This window comes from Oryctolagus cuniculus, chromosome 10 (genome assembly GCF_051225735.1).
Source record: "Oryctolagus cuniculus isolate XC-2025 breed Fujian yellow rabbit chromosome 10, ASM5122573v1, whole genome shotgun sequence".
Classification (NCBI taxonomy): Eukaryota; Metazoa; Chordata; class Mammalia; order Lagomorpha; family Leporidae; genus Oryctolagus; species Oryctolagus cuniculus.
Window position 1 is genome coordinate 102,866,543 of NC_142876.1, and position 22,229 is coordinate 102,888,771.

The 22,229-nt window shown below is 48.7% G+C and overlaps 1 protein-coding gene across 6 annotated transcripts in view; it reads right to left on the reverse strand.

Moving 5' to 3' along the window:
* Window positions 1–3,864: 3,864 nt before the first annotated feature.
* The window catches only part of KLHL18 (kelch like family member 18), a 69,053-nt gene continuing 50,688 nt past the window's right edge, over window positions 3,865–22,229 (reverse strand). For 2 of the 6 annotated variants that reach the window (XM_070050930.2, XM_089306400.1), the window contains 7 exons: window positions 19,874–20,072; window positions 17,492–17,652; window positions 15,042–15,178; window positions 13,551–13,773; window positions 9,929–10,033; window positions 8,284–8,395; window positions 3,865–7,068 (listed from right to left, as the gene is read on the reverse strand). In XM_070050930.2, coding sequence (XP_069907031.1) covers window positions 6,682–7,068; window positions 8,284–8,395; window positions 9,929–10,033; window positions 13,551–13,773; window positions 15,042–15,178; window positions 17,492–17,652; window positions 19,874–20,072 — 1,324 coding nt within the window. In that variant the 3' untranslated portion in view covers window positions 3,865–6,681. Of the gene's footprint in view, window positions 7,069–8,283; window positions 8,396–9,928; window positions 10,034–13,142; window positions 13,789–15,041; window positions 15,179–17,491; window positions 17,653–19,873; window positions 20,073–22,229 lie in introns of all 6 variants that reach the window. The other 4 variants (XM_070050929.2, XM_089306399.1, XR_016214864.1 and 1 more) reach the window with 3 other exon arrangements.

Genomic DNA, 22,229 nt, shown 5'->3' on the forward strand with positions numbered 1-22,229 from the left:
GCTTGGACCCCTGCACCCGCATGGGAGACCTGGAGGAGGCTCCTGGCTCCTGATAGGTGCAGTTCTGGCCATTGCAATCAATTGGGGAGTGAACCAGTGGTTGGAGGCCCTCTCTCTCTCTCTCTGCCTTTCCTTCTCTCTGTGTAACTCTTTCAAATAAATAAATAAATCTTAAAAAAAAAAAAAGAGTAATCAATAGCACACAATGGACAACACTACAGGTCAATGGAACAGAACTTAGAATCTAGAAATAAGCTCTTATATTTATATTTATGGTCAACTGATTTAGACAAAGGTACCAATGCATTTGAAGGGGAAAATAATAATATTTACAGCAAATCATATCAGGACAAACAGAAAGCCACACATGAAAAGATGAATTTAGATCTTTTCCTCACACCATACACAAAATTAACCCAAAATGAGTCATACGGGGCCGGTGCCGTGGCGCAGTGAGTTAAAGCCCTGGCCTGAAGTGCTGGCATCCCATCTGGGCGCCGGTTTTAGTCTCAGTTGCTCATCTTCCGATCCAGCTCTCTGCTATGGCCTGGGAGGGCAGTGGAGGCTGGCCCCAGTGCGTGGGCCCCTGCGCCAGCATGGGAGACCCAGAAGCTACTGGCTCCTGTCCCTGGCTTCAGATCAGCACAGCTCCAGTGTTGAGGCCATCTTGGGAGTGAGCCAGCAGATGGAAGACCACTCTGTCTCTACCTCTCTCTGTACCTCTGTCTTTCAAATAAATAAAATAAATCTGGGGTTGGCGTTGTGGTGCAGTGGGTTAATGCCCTGGACAGGAATACTAGGGAAACATGACTAGGCAGCCTTTGAATGTGGATATATGTCACTATCCTGACATTTTTAAGAAATAGTTGCTGGGGCCAGCATTTGGCATAGCACGTTAAAGCCCCAGCCTGCAATGCCAGCATTCCATATGTGCCGGTTCGAGTCCCAGCTGCTCCACTTCTGATCCAGCTCCCTGCTAATGCACCTGGGGAGGCAGTAGAAGATGGCCCAAGTGCTTGGGTCCCTGCACTCACGTGAGAGACCTGCAAGAAGCTCCTGGCTTCAGCCTGACCCAGCCTTTTGGGGAGTAAACCAGCAGATGCAAGACCTCTCTCTGTCTCCACCTCTCTAACTCTTCCTTTCAAATAAATAAAATTAAATCTTTATTTTTTTTAAAGAAACAGCTGCTCCGGCGCCACGGCTCACTAGGCTAATCCTCCGCCTAGCGGCGCCAGCACACCGGGTTCTAGTCCCGGTCGGGGCGCCGGATTCTGTCCCAGTTGCCCCTCTAACAGGCCAGCTCTCTGCTGTGGCCAGGGAGTGCAGTGGAGGATGGCCCAGGTGCTTGGGCCCTGCACCCCATGGGAGACCAGGAAAAGCACCTGGCTCCTGGCTCCTGCCATCGGATCAGCGCGGTGCGCCGGCCGCAGCGCGCTGGCCGCGGTGGCCATTGGAGGGTGAACCAACGGCAAAGGAAGACCTTTCTCTCTGTCTCTCTCTCTCTCACTGTCCACTCTGCCTGTCAAATAAATAAATAAATAAATAAATTAAAAAAAAAAAAACAGCTGCTGATTCTCTTTGTTCCGAGTGCTGGGTACACAGCTATGGAGTTTCTCAAGGAGCTCACCATCTAATAGCAAAACAGACAAGCACAAGCTCCTGCCATGGTAGGACATAGGAGTCATCACACAGAGGCACTGGGCTGACACAGTGCTTTCCTGCAGGGAAGGTGAACTGCATCACAGCAGGTTTCTACGCTGTGATATGGAATTTAGATCTTATCATAAGCTGAAAAACTAGACAAAGAATTCAGTAGGATATTAAAGAAAAAAACTTCTGTGTACCACAGGAAATCATCTGGGAGTAAGAGGCCTGGGGTAATTCCAATTAGAACTGTAAAATTGTTTGCCTGTGTATATTGTTATTGTAAGCAGCGGTAAAAACAGCTTGGGCTGCACTTTGGGGTGAAGCGGAATGGGCTCTGCTGACTGCTGGGAGGGGAAAGGAGTCCAAAGAACATTTTTTTAAAAGATTTATTTATTTGAAAGAGTTATAGAGAGAGGTCTTCCATTTCTGGTCCACTCCCCAGGTGGCCGCAGCGGTTGGAGCTGCGTTGATCCGAAGCCAGGAGCTTCCTCCGGGTCTCCCACACAAGTGCAGGGGCCCAAGAACTTGGGCCATCTTCTACTGCTATCCCAGGCCATAGCAGAGAGCTGGATTGGAAGTGGAGCAGCCAGGACTAGAACCGGTGCCTATATGGGATGCCAGAGCTTCAGGCCAGGGCTTTAACCCACTGTGCAACAGAATTGGCCCCTAAATTTTTTTTTTTAAATTAAAAAAGAAAAAAGGGAGTCACTGCTGTGGTGTAGCAGGTAAAGCCATTGCCTGCAGTGTCAGCATCCCACATGGGCACCTGTTTGCGTCTCGGCTGCTCCACTTCCTCCACTTCTGATCCAGCTCTCTGCTGTAGCCTGGGAAAGCAGTAGAAGATGGCCCAAGTCCTTGGGCCCTTGCACCGGTGTGGGAGACCCGGAGGAGTCTCCTGGGTCCTGGTTTTGGATCAGCTACTTGGGGAGTGAAGCCGTGGATGGAAGACCTCTCTCTCTCTCTGACTCTGTGTAACTCTTTCAGATAAAATAAATATCATAACATAAAAAAAAAAAAGGAACAAATGGATCAAGCAGATGAGTCTAGCTTTTCACAGTCCACTCTTCCACCAGAGGGCTTTTTGGCTGTGATCGAGGGGGTGTAGGTTGTACTGAAAGGGCTCTTATTTGTAGCATGTGAACTTTCCCTCAGGATGCAGAGCCCACCTGTTTCAGCATAAAGGTTCCTGCTTCTACAATTTTCCCTTCGCTGCTCATCACAGTTCTGAGCAGCAAGCCCTCTTGCACTGGGCTTGGAAACTGGAGATCGCTGCTTCAGAGGTAAAAGATGCTGCTCCCCTTAGGTGAACTGGACTGCTGAGTGTGAAGATGTGGCCTCAGTTCTTAGTTAACTGACTAATCAATTGGTTACTTGGCCTAAGGCAGTTTCCTTATGCTAAAATGAGCTAAGCTACCTGTTCTGTGGGGATTACTGAGAGGATCAAGGGAGATTCAACAGACAGAGTGTTTATGTGTGAAATCTGCTGGTAGGGTATGTGTGGGAGTCATAGGGCTTCCAAAAATGTAAAAAATACAGCTCTTATCCAAGTGTATAATCATCACCCAATGGATGAGACTGACCACAAGCTAACTTTTGGAAAAATGTGATTGAAGAGCTTCCCAACCTCCACAACCCACAGTAAGCAGGGTGTAATCTTCGGAAGGCTGATCTGGAACATGTCTGTGTTTGAGGAAATGGAAACTAAAGACAGGAATCCAGTTCTCACACATAGATGAGCATGCAAACCACCAGGGAACCTTGCCCACACCAGAGTGCCGAGCTGGGGAATCCTTCTCTGGGGAAGGACCTAAGAATGAATCTGTGGCTTACAAACTTCCCAAAGACTTTCATGTGCACCAAAGTCAAAGCACTGAAGCATAAAAGAGGAGCCAAAGGTGCTGGTTGCGGGCAGTCGGCAGAGCAGCCATCTACTGGGGGCTCTGGAGTGTCACGCCACAGAGTGAGGGAAGTCTGAGGGCGGCGGGGATCTGGGCAGGAGCAACATACACACAGAACTCTCCAGATACTTTCCACCAGACTGATTCTTATAAAATCTTTTTTTTTTTTTTTTGGACGTCTTTTAAAGACTGCTTTTGCTGTACAGCTGACTTTTCCCTGAACAGAAATATTCCCCATTAAACATACTGTTCACTGATTCACAACAAAAATATGACTCACCTTTAACATTAAAAAAATAAATCAATACAAGACAAGAGCTATTAGGAGTATTCTCTTTATTTCTCTCTTTGGTTTCTTAACACAAAAACATGCGCTCTATAAATAAAATAAGATTTTCTGGGAAATAACAAATTGGGGATATGTGAGGAGAGAATTCCTACCTATTCATATTTCTGTGGCCAAGTCAAGAGGCTGGTCTTCGGGCGCCATCTAACTGTGATCTCGGGTGAAATCCAGAAGAGAAGGTTTCCTATGTTATCCAAGAAGGTTAGATTCCCAAGGACAATAAATAACACAGTCCTCTGCTTGGAGCTAGGCTAGACCCCAAGGCCTACTGAGCACACTGTCTGTCTTGCCTCCTTATTCCATCTTTTCCACAATATTCATGGATGACGCATCTTCAAGGTGGTTTGGGAAAGATTCCAACACCAAAGAGCCAGACCAGCCATTTGACATCAATCACACTGAAGAACCTTCTGGGGAACGTGTAAAAATGGTGTGTGCTCAAGCACTGGTGCGATCTGACTTAGAAACACTGCACTCGGGTACTGCAGCGTAACTTTTACACCAGAAAGTGGGAGTGGACTTGGGAGGGAAGACCACTACAAAGCAGCAAACCATGGAAAATGATCATCGCCAGTGGCAGAATCTAGCCAGCATCCCACGGAGCCAGCCAGGCCCATTCAGGGATCCACTGACACCCTCACCATCCAGGATCCTCAGTGCTGCTTCACATTCATGGCAGAAGGGCTTACAACAGTTACATCAGCACGGATACAATCCTAAGGGAAACACAGACCCCCAACCTTCTTCCCAGCTTACCTCTGTAGGAAAACCGGGGGGCAGGGAGGGATGCTGGAGCTCCACCGTGAGCCCAGGTTAAACAAAAACAAAAACTACACCAGCTATCAGAATTTCGAGACTTTTTAAAATAAAAAAAAAAATCCTTTCAAGTGCTTATAGCAGAGGTCCAGCTCCTAAGTTGCAGATAACAAAGGTCCTGCCCTCTGAATACATGGCGATTGCACACACTGGTTCATCTTGCGGTCCTACACACCCTGGACTCCACATTGTAGCTTTCTGAACAGGCTTCCCGGCCACCCCAGGCAGACCGCCAAGGACAAGAAACCAACCAGGTGGAGATTGGAACCCTAAGGCCCAGTCTTGGGTGAAAGGAATTGAACCCTTTTAGTCTCTACTGGAAGAATTTTAGAAAACCAGATTTTGGCAGCAGCAGTTGAAGGACAGCATCACTGCCCAGTGCACTGGTCACAGAAACGTCTTCCTCTTTGGGTCCTGCTGTGCTACATTGAGGTCCCATCCAGGAAGAAGAAGGAAGGAGCATGGAGTCTCTTCAAGAGGTCATTCGTCACGAGTAGAGGAAGAAATATAAAATCTGTTCTTTGCAGCAGCAAGAGATTCTTTCCGCCTTCAGTTCTTAACCAACTCTGCTTGCATGTAAAGGTCCTCCTTGCTGGTCGGTCAGCCAAGGGCTGGAGGGAGGCCAGGCCCCTGGAATTGGCGAGTGGATGGAGGAGCAGTGGAATGGCAGGGCAGACAAGGTTACCACACCATGTCAGCCCACGGCTGGTAAGAAGGAGCAAGCCCCTGGTTAGGTTCTGGAGATAACAAATGGTGAATGTGCCCCAGAGACATCACAATGAGGAATATTTTCCAACAATAGGTGGACAGGTAAGAATCCGGCCGGACCTGCTGTTTCCTGCTGGTCCAAAAAGGAAGGAATGTGTGTGGGAGCGGAGAATCTGAGCGAGTGCGGCGGTGGCAGTGGGAGGTAATCACAGGGACATCTGGAGCCATGAGGCTCCCACCTAGAAGAGTGGCAGGAATGCAGCCAACTCGCTAAGCCTATGATTAAAAACGTCCTCTGATAGTGGGTGTGGAGACAAACCCCAAGAGCACCTTGCTACAGGACCAGTCACGAATGCACTGATTCCACACTCGCTGGGGCTCAGAGGGAACCCCAAGTGCTGTGCGAGGCCTCAGGACCCTGGGATCCGAATGTGGGAGTGGACACTGCCCTTTCCACGTCTGACAGTTTTCCACTGAAACTTGCATTTGTCTTTAGTGTCTTTTATGCTCTTCCCCTTCCTGCAAAAAAACATTCCCTTAAAAAAACCAAAAAACAGTATTTTTCTTTCCAGTTTCTTTCAAGTGTCTCTTTGTTGAAATTTCCTTCAGTTTCTTTCAAGTGTCTTTTTTTCCCCCTCCTTCAGTTTCTCCTGGACAAGATGAAAAAGACCTCACTGAAACCCCAAAATTAAACAGGGGAAAATCTTCTGTTCTTCCTGCTGACCCAGCAACGAGGACGCGCTCCTCCGCGCCCGAGGCAGTGTGCGGCCACAGCTGCACCATCACTGGCAGGATGCACGCTGAGAGTGCGTGCTTTCTCTCCCTGCTACACCCCAGTTTGCAGCAGGTTTGGCCCCTGCAGCCTCCCCATGGCAAACTGGTCACAGCACAGATGGAGAACAAGCAGGCGGGGTGGAGTGGCAGATGAAGGCCTCTGTACAGTGGCAGCCCACACAGCTGTGGCAGGTGGCAGCTGCGGTCGCATGGAGCCTGTGCACACAGGGACCGGCAAAGCGGTTCGTTCCATGTCACCAGCTGCAGACCTGGCTTCTGCTCTGTGCTGTGCATCTTGATGACCTAGGCCTGAAGGTCTCAAGGACAGCACAGTGAGGGAGGACTTAATAAGCACCTGGAAAAACTGTATCCCCGGCAAGCTCACATTTCATCCCATCTTTGGGTCACCACCTCTCTCGAGAGGGACTGTCCCTGGAAGGAAGAGCCTATGTTTGTACCAGATCCCTGCCCCACCACATCCCACCCTCTGCCTTAGATGGTCAGGAGAGGGATGCAGCCCACGCCAACCCCTCCCTCGTGGCATGCCATAGGAGCCATAAATGTCCAGCGGTCTGCCTCTGGATCATACATCTCCACCGAGCTTAGGTTTGATTGTCCATCGTAGCCCCCCACGGCGTAGAGGCGCCCACAGCTGGCCACAAGGGAGACCCGACTCCGACGTGTGTGCATGGGTACTATCAGGCTCCACTGGTCCGCCATCGAGTTGTACACTTCAGCGATGCTGAGGAAGCCGGAACCGTCATAGCCCCCGCAGACAAACATCTTGCTTCCAAGGGAGGCAGCTCCGTGTCGGCAGCGCTTGTTGAGCATGCCGGCTGCTGGGTGCCAGGTGGCCGTGTGGTGGTTGTAGTGCTCCACCTGCAGTGTGGAGAGAGGCACAGGTACAGGACAGTCAGAGCCAAAGCCTTGTCCACAGGCTGACCCTGCACGGCACAGTAGGCCACATGGTCTCACACTCTGGTGGGAGGCCTGGGGATGAGGAATTCTGCCCGCAGGTGCTCCTGCTCCTGGGTATACAGGGGAGTCAGAGAACAACCCATCTGGCTCTTGTTAGATGCAAGGATGCAAAAGGTTTGCTGAAGGGTACAGTACCAGGTAGTAACAGAGCCGGCTCTTTTCCGGTCTGTCCAGAGAGCATTCTACCACAGCACTGGCTGACTCTATGGGCCCACCACAAGTAGCTGCTAAGCACTTGCACAGTTTCAAACCAACTGTCTCGAGTACAGTTATCTGCACACTCACACTTGGTATATAATGGAGCTTACTTTGGGTGAGAATTTCACAAATCTGATGCAGCATTTGATGGACAGGTAACCAGGGTGGTGGTGGTGGCAGGGTAGAGGTGACTATACCAGACCTCTCCTTTGTGTACGCTGGCTACCATTTTCCCAAAGTTAAGCATTTTAGAAGGTACACTACATAGCCTGAGACCTCACTGCATGATGCCTTATCCAGTAGTGGTAAGGTTGAATTTTTTTCAATCATCTTTGAAATAACTATCAAGGAGTGGGCAATTAGTCTAGCAGCTAAGATGCCTATGTCATATAGTGAGTGCCTGGATCTAATTCTCCTGCTCAGGCTCCTGACCGCAGCTTCCAGCCACTGCAGATCCTGGGAGGCAGCGGTGAGGGCTCAAGTAACCAGATCCCTGACCCCAGCATGGTAGATCCGGATTGTATCCTTGGCTTCTGGTTCCAGTTATGGCCCAGCCCTGGCTATTGTGAGCAGAGTTAGAGAGGGAGGGAGAGACAGAGTTCTTTCATGTGCTGGTTCTCTCCCCAAGTGACTGCAACAGCTGGAGGAAGGCTGATCTGAAGCCAGGAGCCAGGAGTTTCTTTTGGGTCTCCTACATGGGGGTAGGGGACCCAAGCACTTGGGCCATCTTCCACTGCTTTCCCAGGCCATTAGCAGAGAGCTGGATCAGAAGTGGAGCAGCTGGGACTCGAACCAGTGCCCATACAGATGCTGGCGCTGCAGGCGGAGGCTATAACCTACTACACCACAGCACCTGCCTCCAAAATAACTCAACATGGAAGGAGTAGGTGCCCTTAGCCCAAGAGGAGCCCGACTCACACTGTTGAAGATCTGCAAACCATCATGGCCGCCCGACACATATATCCTGCCCTCAAAGACCGTAACCCCAGCGGCACTGCGATTCGAGCTCATCGGGGTCACCACTGTCCACCTTTAAAAAAGAGTCAAAATAAAGAGAAGACATGAGAGCTGGTCTCCCAAGACAACTTACCAGGGCTTGGGTGGACCGTGGATAATCTTCCCACATTTTACCAGCTTTCCCATCACTTCTGTTGCTGCCTCTCATCCAAGTGCAGACACACAGCCCATCTTCTCTGCTCTTTTCCATGTGCACTCCAACCCAGCATGTATCAAACCAGGCCTCTTTCTCCCACATATCTGCTCCTCTCATGTCTACTCCCTCATCCTGTTAATGGGACCACCAGCTATCTCCTTGCTGCACTTAATAAAAGTCAGAATTTGGGGGGCTGCTTCTCCCTCACCCTTAACATTCTTGTGGTCCCCAAGTCCTGGCTGGTTTGTTTTCTGGTTGCTGCTTGTTCCCATCTCCATCCTTTTGCCATAGCTCTGGCCTCTCACCCCGACTATAGGAACAGCCTCCTTACCAGCGGCCTGGCTTTCAGACCACTTCCCATTCCAACCCATGTAGCCAGTGGCTGTACCACAGCCCTCGTCTAAGGCAGTTTCCAAGTTCCTTAATGTGTTTTTTACCACTTTGTCCTCACCCACTTTGCAGAGCCACCCCTTGCCACACTGTATGTTCCAGCCCACTGGAGGCTAACTGCTGTCCTCGCCACTGTGAACACTTTCTTACCGAAGAAAGTGCTGGCTCCCTGCTCATGATGAGCAGCCTCTCCCACTGTCTATCCATGATAGGTCTCACCTTGGAAGACATCCCGGCCACTCTGCCTCTCCTCCCAGCCCCAGGGAGGAGGAAGGTGCTCCCCAATCTCTGCCCAAGAGCACCAGACACAAGCCTCCCGGGTAGGATGACAACGCATTCATTATGAAATACTGAGTATTACTTTAAGGATCTCATAGCCAGCTTATGGCCTGACATCTAGTAAGTTCGTGAAGTGACAGTATACTAGCTCAAAAGCATCCTGATGAGTCCACTCAACCCATTTGCTTATATTTTGTTACACAATATGAGAGTGTTCAGGCTAATCTTGTGTTTTCCAAAGACTGTTTCACAAAATAACCTCAAGATGTTGCTAGGTATTATATAAAACACAAGGTTAAACTTCACTCTAGAAGTTTTCAGAGCCTTTAAAATGTTAACAGGGATTATGGAAAGACAAGGACTCTGGTGGTACAGACATCAACATTTCCCAAGCTTATCTGATCATATAACGTCTTTCTTTTTTTCCAAATCATATCCTGCTCACTTTGGAACATGTTGCTGGTCTACTTCCTATTCTCTTTCACTTGCATTTCCATTAAAATAGGCTGACTGATTAAGAGGTACAGACCACCAAACAAATGCTTCCAAGTATCTGTATAGATCGTTTGAAAAAATTATTCAACAATTCGTTCATTTAACCAAGGATGTGTAGCACAGCCTATCACACACAAGACATTATAGGTTAAGATTTGTCTACAGTCAAGAAGTCTGTGGTCCCAAGTTTTTTCACACACTCTGCTCAGTAAGCTCCAGTTGCCCCAGAGGAGCCAGAACCCTTACTTATCCGTCTCAGGCGAGTAGGTCTCCACAGAGTTGAGGGAAGAGTTTCCATCGTAGCCCCCACACACGTAGATCTGCCCGTCCAGCACGACTGTCCCCATGGCACTGAAACAGACAGAGCTGTCATTCCAGATGGGCCTCAGACTCCCAGTGCTGCCTCTTATGTCCACAAGAAGTTAACTTATCAATGCCTTTTTCTGCCTGAAATGCTCCCTTCCAACCTGCCATGCTGATGGTCTCATTTACCTTTACTGCCCAGGTCAAATTCCTCTTGCCTCTCCCTCCTTAAAAGCTACCTGAGACCCCTCAAACAAGACTTACTCTCTTCCAACCCCACATTCCCACAGCTGCTTCTTTCTTTATTTCATCACTTGTTGCAATCATTCATTTATTCATCCATCATATTTTTATCAGTCACTCACAGGGCACTGTCTCAGGCACTGGGTTTAGAGTGGTGAGTAAGCCCAAGCTTTTGCCCCCAAGACACTTATGTTCTGACACTATGGAATACTAGGGCTCGGTCTGCCACCTCTAAACAAGACAGGGAAGGTCTTCATATGTGTGACCTTGACAGTAATTAGTGTAGTGTCTGGAATATAAGAGGCCCTCAGTATATGTTCACTGTGTTACCTCAGATTCTTCCCACTCAAAATAACAGATGTGTTTTCATTACACACATGGCCTTGTCTGATGCCTAATTTGTCTAAGTGGGTGATGCATGTCAGGTGCTTTACACTTAATAGATTTTTTAAAATTTTGTAACAGGAACTTCACAAAATTGTATACTTCATTCGTTTCAAATGGATACATGGTTTTTAATCATAAGTACTTCAAGAGCAGTAAGTTCTCAAGATTCTTAATATTGAAATTATTTTTTTCTGCTCATACGTATTCAGTTTTATTTTTTTTTTGGTACTCTACTTATTAGCTACCACTACACTTACTATTTTCAACCCTCTCCATGCCCTGCAAGAAGTGTGGGTCACTATCATAACTGCACAAATGCACAGCTGGGGCTCAGAGGCTGGGTTTTCTCCAGCCTGCCCAGGGAGATAACTGCCTTCAATGTAAATGAGACAAGATCAACTCCCTGCCACTCACAAAGCCAAGTTCCCAGAGTAGTAAAGACCCAGGGGACTGGTGAAAACATTTAGTCTGCTTTGAGTCCTGGCTGTTACACTTCTGATCTAGCTCCCTTTTAATGCGCCTGGGACAACAGTGGAAGATGGCTGCAGTGTCTGGGCTCCTGTCACCCACACGGGAGACCTGGATGGAATTCCAAGCTCCTGGTTTCGACTTGGCCTAGCCCCAAGTGTTGTGGACATTTGGGCATTGAACCAGCAGATGGAAGATCTCTCCCTGTTTCTCCTTCTTTCATTGTAATTCTTTCAAACAAATAAAACAAAACTTGAAAAAAAGAGACAGATTAAACATCAATTAAGTGGTAAGACAAGTGTGTAGAGAAAAGGGAAAGTGTTGATCAGTGTGGACTGGAGTAGCCCAGAGCAATAAAGTTCCACGGAGGTGGCCTGGAAGACTGGAGGCAACAGGAAGGAAAAGACAGGAGAGGAGGTGTCACTAACTGACGGGACGGAGAACAGTGTGGGATGTCAGGAGAGAAGCAATGAGGAACATTTTAAGGTAACCTATAATTTAAAAGGGATGAGATGGAACTGGTCTCACGCTACTAATAACAGGGCATTAACCACAGTGAGGAGAGGAATACCCTGAGGACTTTCCTCCAGAAAACATTCTAAACCCAGTGACATCAAAGCAAGAGGCCCGGGGCAGACACAGCAAAGGGCAACGGACTGTGGTTAGAGCAAAAAAGCCAGTATGGCTGGGGACACGGAGCAATGGTTCCTTTGATCACAGAGCCTGCAAAGGATTCTAGCGACAGAAGGGCAAGCACCGAGGCGGGCATGTTGGTAGGAAACAGCTGTGAGAGCACTCCTGCGAGGAGCAGATCTATGTACTTTTTGGTTTCTCCCAAAACTAACCTACTTTGCTGCTTTGCGAATCTGGGTAGCTGGTACACAGGCAGGGTCCTCCTGGCTCACTGCCACATGCTAACCCTGCAGTATGGAAGATGTGTAGCACAGCCGTGACACTTTTACGTGGTAGAGGACTTCTGCATTCACTCTTCTTTCTCACGTGTATCATTACTTGATTTTTTTCTTCCTAGGTCAGGTGTTCTCACAAGTAGAGACTCCAAAGCAAGGCCAGGCAAAGGAGTCTGGGAAGCAAATACTCTTTCTGTTCTAATCTACTTATTTATTTGAAAATTCAGAGTTACAGAGAGAGAGAGAGAGAGAATCTTTCATCCCCTGGTTCACCCCACAGAGAGCCACAATGGCCAGGGCTGAGCCAGGCTGAAGCCAAGAGTCAGGAACTCCATTCAGGTCTTCTGAACGGACAGCAGGGGCCCAAACACTTGGGCCATCCTCACTGCTTTTCCTAGGCCACTAGCAGGGAGCTGGATCGGAAGTGGAGTAGGCAGGACACAAACTGGTGACCACATGGAATGCCGGTGATGCAGACGGCATCTTTACACGCCACGCCACAAAGTTGGCCCCAGGAAGCAAATTCTCTCATAACAGAATTACAAAGCAGAAAGGTCCTTAAAGAGCAATAGATTTGGTGGTTTTCAACCTGCCCCCTTAAAAAAAAACAAATTCATGCAACTTTCCTCTCAAGGAAAAGAGCTAATCACAGAGGTGCTGTGGTTAAATGGGCAGGGGCCCTTGGACTGCCTTCCCTCCTTATAGGACCTCTGAAGAGAAGCATCAGAGTGCCACTGAAAGCCACTCATCTGGTGTGGCCTCACTGGAGACTGAGGGACAGAACCTGTCTGGTTACATGGCTTGAGCAGTATCGGTCTTCCCACTGTCCAAGCACGTGAACCCTCTGCCACACATCTGCCTATCACCTTGGCACTGAGAAGCCTACATGCAGTCACCACTGAGGTGTCCTCTAATTCCACTTCTAACCGAGGAAATGCTGAGCAGGCAAGTGGCAGAGGAAGTAAGTAGCTGGGTTGTGTTCAGTGACATGTAAACTTGGTCCACCTTGCAAATATACCTATGTGCTCATGTCCAGAACAATGTGTATGATCCTGCAGGAAAGAACACTGCTTTAATTCATGTACACCAGGAGCAGTGAAAGCACATGTGTGGCAGGAGTCCTGGGGGAAAGAAAGTATAAAGAAAAACACCTTGCATTTCCTTTTATCGCTAGTAAAGTTAAATCCTCCTTATTCTTCAAGTTTCACTTTAATCCCACCTCTTCCCTGAAATCTTCCAGACGTTCCAGTCCAGTTTCTCTCCCTCCTTGAATCTTCCATAAAACACATTTTCAGTCCTTATCTGGCACTTAAATAACAATACAACTTCCACATGTCCACGTCTCATTTCCCCAAGTTCCTCAAAGGACAAGGCAGGTATTTTACTTTTAAGCAGGTGGGGGCTCGTTCCCAGGTGGCACCGGCAGTGGCTGGCCTGGCTGCAGGACATTCCCAGGCCAAAGCTTGTGTTTTACTTTATTACGTGCCCCTGCTCGTCTAGCATGGCACTCCCCAGATGCTCAGTGTGTATGCTCAGGCTGCACGTGGCTTCCAGAATACCTTCTCTTGCTATTCATGCTCCCCACTCTGGTCCAAGTGTCCGTCTCCGGATTGTAGGCCTCCACAGTGCTCAGCCGTAGTTGGCCGTCATATCCCCCGATGGCGTAGAGAAGCCCATTCACCACAGCCACACCAACGCGGCTGCGGGCTGTGGTCATGGGATGGCATTTCTCCCAGCGATTGGCGATGGGGTCAAACACTTCCACCACATTCAGGGAATCACCTGCATAAAAATTTGCTACTCAAATTAAAACAAATGAGACCACTTGTTTAGATCACAACTATAGGCATTGACTATATGGACACTGACTTGATTCTCTATTAGCTCTTCCCACAGAACTTACTAAGGGCACAACAGCCCACTAAGAAATTTCAGCCATCATAACCTCCAATCTGACTTTTTAAGGAGAAATCAGAATCAGATAGGAGCCATTTACTTTTTAGAGAAGGCAGTTTTCACTTACAACCAGGAACTCCGCCTACTTAAAGTAAAAGACACAGGTAAACAGTTCTACTCTTTCTCCAGTGCAGGAAGCATGCCCGGGGGAACGGCGTGGGTTGTAACTGCTAGTGGGTGACCCTGGGCAAGTTCTTTTTGCCCCCACCCTCTGTTTCACATGTGAAATAATCTTCATGGCAGAGCTACCACAATGACTAAACGCTACATTCGGTAAAGCACCCAGCATGGCTCTAGTATATATTTAGTATTCAGCATGATCTCCCTTTCTGTCTTGTGCTACTTTGGGGCATTTAGCACCTGCCACACTCCAGCCTTTACTGAGTTGAGGACTTACCTTTGCCAGGTCATATGATGAACAAGCAGCAAGTTAGTACCCACTTCTCACTAACCTTCAGTTGAAAGTAAAACTGCCCAGCACTATCCACCAACTCCCCCAGGAAAGGAAGGGACCCATACAGCTTGCCTGAAAACCTGACTGTGTGATACAAGAGGTGCCAATCACACTGGGGCTGCAAAGTGTGTGTGCATTTCACAGGGTAGGCTGAAGAATAAAAGGTGTTACTGAGGTGGCAGGTCCTACACTCAGGATAAACATTCGTTTTTTGGGGGAGACGTTCTCATAGTCAAACCCACATGACCAAATGAGAGCGGCCTGGTAAGAGGATGGGGTCTCCAAGTCCTAGTCAGGGTTGAGTGAGTAAACACTACAGCCAATGTGATACTAGGGAAAAAGAGTTGCTTCAGCAACAAGGACACTTGAGTTCTACCAAAAACAACCTGTGAAGACAGTGAAAGCTCTCCGGGCCTCAGTTTCCAAATCTGTAAGATAAGGGGCGAGGCCTCCAGGATTTCTCATGCAATGGCATGAATATAGGACAAGCACTAATTATAGAGTAAAAACATCAATTCAAGAAGGGAAAGGAAGGTGAGATCACGAAAGAGAGGAACCAGAAGGGCCAGGCTAAGCTGTTTGGTGCTTCTTTGTCCATGGAGTCCAACACGGGGCTCTACAAAGGGGAGCTGCAAGATACCTGCTGAGTTGAGGCCCCCCACAGCATAGATAAGCCCAGCGATGGAGGTGCAACAGCGAGGCCGAGTTCTGAAAGCTGGCAGATGGGGCCGGCGCTCTGGCATGAGGTGATAGTCCTTTGCTTCGTCTACCAGGTCCCTGGAATAAGGTAAAAAGATGCTAGGACAGGAGGTATCTTCTCTACTTTGTCCACATTTGTACTTCTGATCCTGGCTCCCCAACCCTCACAGACCTCAAAAAACCCAAGTGTGGGTCTGGCGTGGTGGTGCAGCAGGTTAAGCCACCACTTACAATAGTAGCATCCTATATTGGAGTTCTGGTTTGAGTCCTGGTTGCTCTGCTTCTGATCTAGCTCCCTGCTAACAGACCTGGGAAAGTAGGGGAAGATGCTCCAAGTGCTTGAGCCCCTGCTATCCAAGTGGAAGACATGGATAGAGTCCCTGTCTTCAGTCTGCCTCAGCCCCAGCCATTGCGACCATCTGGCCATTTGGGGAGTGAACCAGCGTTTGAGAGATCTTTTTCTTTCTCTGTCTCTTCCTCTCTCCTTCTGCCTTCAAATAAATAAAATCTTTAAAAAAGAACCAAGGTGAGATCTGGGGAAACCATACACAGCTGAGAATTGCTCAAAATTGAAGGGGCAAAATGAGTAGAGCCCTCCTTAGCACATGTGATCCCAATGAGTATCTTTTAATAGGCACAGACCAGTCAAAAGAACAACTGGGCGGTGACTAACACAGCTGTGCCGGGGGTGGCTGAACAGGCAGCCTGCATCCTGCCACCACTCAGACTGGCTCCTCCTTTCCACGCTAGGACTGCACTATGGCTCACATCCTGCAGTGAACAGGCAGTCACAGCCAACAGCTCCTGATGTATAATTTCCCCGCCTCCAGCCTGCTCCTCCATTCCATCCTTTGCACTATAGTCCAAATTGTTTTTCTTTTTTTTCTTTTTTTAGATTTATTTGAAAGGCGGAGTTACAGAGAGGCAGAGGTAGAGACAGAGAGAGAGGTGTTCCATCTGCTGGTTCACTCCCCAAATGGCAGCAATGGCTGGAGCTGCGCTGATCCAAAGCCAGGAGCCAGGAGCCAGGAGCTTCTTCTGGGTCTCTCAAGTGGGTGCAGGGGCCCAAAGACTTGGGTCATCTTTTACAGCTTTTCCAGGCCACAGAAGAGAGCTGGATCGGAAGTGGAGCAGCCGGGTCTTGAACTGGAGCCCATATGGGAATGCTGGCATTGAAGGCGGAGGCACTACCCACTATGCCACAGCCCAAGTTGTTTTTCTGAGATCCTCCAATAGCTGCCTGCTGCAGACAGACAGTTCAGACTCTTCGATAGCACATTGCAGTCTGCTGTCACAGGGCTCCAGTTACTGCTACGCCTTCCTGACACACACCTTCACAGTGCCTGAATCCAGCCACTGGCTTCCTCCCGAACCAGCTGATCCAGGGCTGAGAAAATGGAAAGAACTGAGTATGTGTAAAAACCTTGTCAGCAAAGGAGAAGGAGGTAGTTTACCATTGTGAATACAGTAAGAAATTCAGGGGATAGAGGTTTTTCTTGGCTGCGTTGCCTCTACACAATGCTCCTATAGGGCAGCCCTCTTCTGCTCTGCTGTGCCCTGTTATCACTGATGTACTCAGGCTAAGTTGCACTTGCTGGGAAAGAAGTCCTCCCCTAGCCAATCATCACTGAGGCAAAGTCTACACCTAGCAGCAGTCTGTGCACTAACTCACATTTATCGAAGAGGGGGAGGGGCCCAGAAAGTCCCATTTGCACCACCCAGTGAGCTGCTGGTATGGATAGGGTCAAGGCAGGTGGTATAGTTGCTTGCACATTCATAAAAAAATTCAGTGGATGAAGATGCTAGAAAATCATCATAAAACTTAAGAGGAAAGCCCCTCTGCCTTGCTACTCCCAAATGGCACATCTCTTTGCCCAAGGATTAAGCATGCTCTTGCCAGTGCCGTAGCTCACTAGGCTCTAATCCTCCGCCTGCGGAGCCGGCACTCCGGGTTATAGTCCCGGTTGGGGCGCTGGTCCTGTCCCGGTTGCTCCTCTTCCAGTCCAGCTCTCTGCTGTGGCCCAGGAAAGCAGTGGAGGATGGCCCAAGTGCTTGGGCCCTGCACCTGCATGGGAGACCAGGAGGAAGCACCTGGCTTCTGGCTTTGGATTGGTGCTGTGCACTAGCCGTGGCGGCTATTGGGGAGTGAACCAACGGAAGAAAGACCTTTCTCTCTGTCTCTCTCTCTCTCACTGTCTAACTGCCTGTCAAAAAAAAAAAAAAAAAAAAAAGACTCATGCTCTTAACACCTCTTTTTCTAGGTTCTGGACAGAGGATAGACCAACACATGTGCCATGAATTAAGACTGACTACTCCAAAGTCTTCCTCCCCTAAGCTGCAACAGGCGGCTAGGTCCTCTTCTCTGCCCAGACCCTCAGCAGTGTCACGTACCTGCATTTGTGGCAGCAACGCACCAGGTCATCTTGCTGCACTCGATCTGACAGGAACTGGGGCCGGCAGAGAGGCAAGCGGATGCTAGACAACAGCTCAGGCAGGTAAGGTCCTCTCTGCTCCCGGTCGTATCTGACCCAGGCCAATGCGGCTTCAAAGACCTGCGCGACAGAGTAGAAGCTCTGGCAACAACTCCTCTCATCCAGGATGAACCCACCTCTGGACATCAATCTCAATCCCTTCATTTTCTATACTGAGGCAGCCCCTTGAGTACATCAATCTTCCCAGCTACTCGTCTCCTGAATCCACTACTTTCTCTCCACTTCCCCAGCCACCCTCTTGGTTGCCCAGTCTTTAGCAATGTAAGCCAAGATGATTCTAACAGCTTCTGGCTTTAAATACGATTTCCTAATGAAAAACTGTCAATGAGTCTTCTTTCTGTATCAGAAGAAAATGCTCATATCCCTTCTTTCCTGCTGCTCTGCACCCCACTCCCTCTAAACTACCTTCAATGCCTTTACTCTAGCCAGGCTGAGCCAATTCCCCTGTTCACACTGCCTGCCCCATATCCTCCCCACTCCCAAAACCCTCTCCTCTCCTCGTCACCTAAACCCACTCCCTTTTCTTGAATGCCTGCCTCTCTGAGGAGCCTTCCCGCTGACGGCTCCAGCCACAGCATATCTATCTCCCTTACAGAATGTGTCACTCAGATAAATCGGAGTTGCTCCAGGTCACATCACTTGGTGGAAGAGCTAAGGACAAAATGCCTTATTCTTGGGATGAGCCTGCTCTTCTAAATTACAGTGTATCTGCTGGTCACTAACACGGGGGGTGGGAGCTCTTCAGACACTCAGGAAATCTGCTGAGTTGTGCTAGCATCCCAGTGGCTGGCCTCCTGGAGCCTGGGGCTTCTGCTGAATCTGTTTCATAGTAGCCCAGAGTGCTTTATTTCAAATATCCTAAGTGGCTCTGCTTTTGGCTAGACTGATGCTGCAGTGCTAGGTACACACTTCTCACCTCTGCATTCAACACCCTTCAGCGCCAGCCCCTACGGCTGACTGACACTCGCTCTCTAAGACAACTTGCATCGCACACTGTTGTTGAACAGAAAAGGTCATCCTTTGTTCTTTTCCGGCTACTAAACCCCAAACTCTCATTTAGGCTTCTTAAATTCAACTCGCCCCCTAGTCTGCACCAGCCCCGTATATGTGGTTGACAGAAAACATACAACAGAGCTGACCGATGTACTTTAAATTTCTGACTACTCAGCCCATCAGGCCCTGCTTGCTACCTGGCCCTCTCCACTTCCCGAGCATTGTCCTTTTGTGCTCCTTCTTGCCTAGAGAACTATTTCATATCTTTTAATCTCTCTCCAAATTTTTAATACTCCTCCCTCATCCTTTCAGCTGAGAAAAAAAAAAAAAAAAAACAGGCAAAACTATCAGCTAGAATCTACGATCGTCTCTTTTGCCCACCTCCTGTCTGGCTGTGTGCAGTCAGTTCTCCCTCTAGCTACTGTGGACCTTGTGGCGTGCACTCAATCAAATACGCACCCCCCTGGGCCCTACACCCTCTCTTCTCACTCCAGAACATCATTCCAGCAACTATCCTCCTATGTCTCCTTGTCTCCTACATTACCAATTCTTCCCTCTCTTCTAAAAAATCCCCGTCGCAGTGAAAAAAAAGAAAGTTCTTGGGACTGGAATTGTGGTGTAGCGGGTTAAGCTGCTGCTTGCAACATTGGCATCCCATATCAGAGCACCAGTTCAAGTTCTAGTTGTTGTTCTTCAGATACAGCTCCCTGCTAATGTGCCTGGGAAAACAGCAGAGGATGGCCCAAGTACTTGGGCTCCTGCCACCAACGCAGGGGACCAGGATGGAGTTCTGGGTTCCTGGCTTCTGCCTGGACCAGACCTGGCTGTTAAGGCCATTTGAGGAGTGGACCAACAAATGAAAGCTGTGTGTGTGTGTGTGTCTGTGTGTGTGTGCTCTCTGTCACTTTTTCAAATAAATCAAATCTTAAAAAAAAAAAATTCTGGATTTCACATTCCTTTCCAGATACTGCCCCCATGTTCCATTCTTTCCTAGGGGAAGACTCTTCCAAAAAGTTATCTTTCCTTGCCATTTCCAGCTCACAGCAGCATTACTTTTAATAGTAAATATTGAAAATAACCCCAAAATCCAAGAATAAGGGAAGTGGATTTGACAAGATCGATAAAAAACTATTTAGACACTGAACTATAAAAAAGAAACCCCATAAAATGCAATAGCTGCATATGTATCTTAAATTTGTTAAAAGAGGAAAAACTGATACAGAAAGCAGTGATTACAAAGAGCAGCATCCCAGAGGTCACCTGCAAAGACCACTCTGCCCTCACACACCTGCTCCTCGGATTTGACGTTCAGCTCATCCCGGGACACGAGCTCCAGCACATCTTCCAAGGGCAGGGCCAGGAACTCCTCTGACATGGACACCTCTACGAAATGCTGGTGAATGAAGCTGTTGGCCGCATCATAGAGCACAGCGCACATCATCGTCTCGGCAAACTGCCGTACACCCAGGCAGTTTTTTGGGTGAAGTCTTTTGGCATAAAAAAAAAGAAAAAAAATTAGAGTAAGAGGGGTAGAGGATGGAAAGGGAGAAAGCACAAGGGCTGTTAGTGCAGGATAACGAAGGGAGATAGAGACAGAGAGAGATCATCCATCCTCCCCAAGTGCCACAACATTCAGCGCTGGGCCAGGCAGAAACCTGGAGCCAGAAACCCAATCCAGCTCAGCCACGGGGGTGGCAGGAACCCAACTACTTGAGCCATCTCACCTGCTGCCTGCATATCAGCAGAAGTTGGAATTGGGAGTAGAATTTGAGTTTTTTTTTTTTTTAAGATTTTATTTATTTATTTATTTGAGATGTAGAGCTACAGACAGTGAGAGGGAGAGACAAGAGAAAGGTCTTCCTTCTGTTGGTTCACTCCCCAAATGGCCACAATGGCTGGAGCTGTGCCAATCTGAATCCAGAAGCCAGGAGCTTCTTCCATGTCTCCTATGCCCGTGCAGGAGCCCAAGCACTTGGGCCATCTTCCACTGCTTTCTCAGGCCATAGCAGAGAGCTGGATTGGAAGAGGAGCAGCCGTGACTAGAACCGGTGCCCATATGGGATTCCGGCACCACAGGTGGAGGATTAACCTTCGGCGCCACGTCACCAGCTAGATTTGGGGCTTAGACCCAAGCACTATGATATGTGATGTGGGCATCTTAACCGCTAGGCCCAGTGCCCATCACAGGCTTATTATCTTTATCAGAATGCTTTCTTTCTATTCTCCCAGGCTGTTTTAAGGTTCTAAGCAATTCTATTTACTAAGCAATATTCACCACTGTCTCCTGGAAGCAGACTTGTTAAGGGCTGGGAGGTCAGGGTATCTCAGGAGCTTGGCTTTATGTCTACTCTAAATTTTACATAGCTGTGGTTTCATTCCAGTTTCAACTTGGGCTTTCAATTGCTTTGGAAACCATGTGAATTTCCAAGGAAACATGAGCAGGGAACAATGTATAGTCAAAGCAGCATGGCCAGAGAGGACCACAGAGTTCAAGGTCAGAATGTCACTCAGGGTAAGACATTTAGCCCAGTGGTTAACACCAGTTACAACACTCGCGTCCCACATCTCAATGCCTGGGTTTCATACTCAGCCCCAGCTTGTGATTCCAGTGGACTCTCAGGTGGACTCTGGGATGTAAAGGTGATGGTTCAAGTGGTTGGGTTCTTGCTACCCATGTGTGAGACCTGGAGTTTTTTTTTGTTTGTTTGTTTGTTTGTTTGTTTGTTTTTGACAGGCAGAGTGGACAGTGAGAGAGAGAGACAGAGAGACAGAGAGAAAGGTCTTCCTTTGCCGTTGGTTCACCCTCCAATGGCCGCCGCGGCCGGCGCGCTGCGGCCGGCGCACCGCGCTGATCCGATGGCAGGAGTCAGGAGCCAGGTGCTTTTCCTGGTCTCCCATGGGGTGCAGGGCCCAAGCACTTGGGCCATCCTCCACTGCACTCCCTGGCCACAGCAGAGGGCTGGCCTGGAAGAGGGGCAACCGGGACAGAATCCGGCGCCCCGACCGGGACTAGAACCCGGTGTGCCGGCGCCGCTAGGCGGAGGATTAGCCTAGTGAGCCACGGCGCCGGTGACACCTGGAGTTTTTGGTTCTTGGCTTGTCCCAGCCCAGTCCTAGACATGGCAAGAACTTGGGGGAGTGAGCAAGCAGATGACAAGCAGATGAAGGAGTGCTCGCTAGCCCTCTCTCTTAAATCCTAATACATAAAATTTTAAAATTAGAAAAAAAAGTCACTCATTCATCTGTCAAATAATGCCTTTTGCCATAAACTCTTAGGATTTAAAAGCATTTCAAAGGGGGGGGGCAGTGTTGTGGCATAGTGGGTTAAACCGCTGCCTGCGATGCTGCCATCCCATATGGGCATCGGTTTGAGTGCTGGCTGCTCCAATTCCAAACCAGCTCCCTGCTAATGTGCCTGGAAAAGCAGTGGAAGATGGCCCAAGTACTTGGGTTCCTGCCACTCACTTGGGAGACCTGGATGAAGCTCCCAGCCCAGCCCCAGCTGTTGGGGCCATTTGGGGAATAAACCAGCAGATGGAAGATCAATCTTTCTCTCTCTTCTTCTCTAACTGTCTCAAATAAATAAACCTTAAAAAAACCCCAAAGAGTTAAAATATGTAAAGCAGGCTTGAGGATGACTTGTC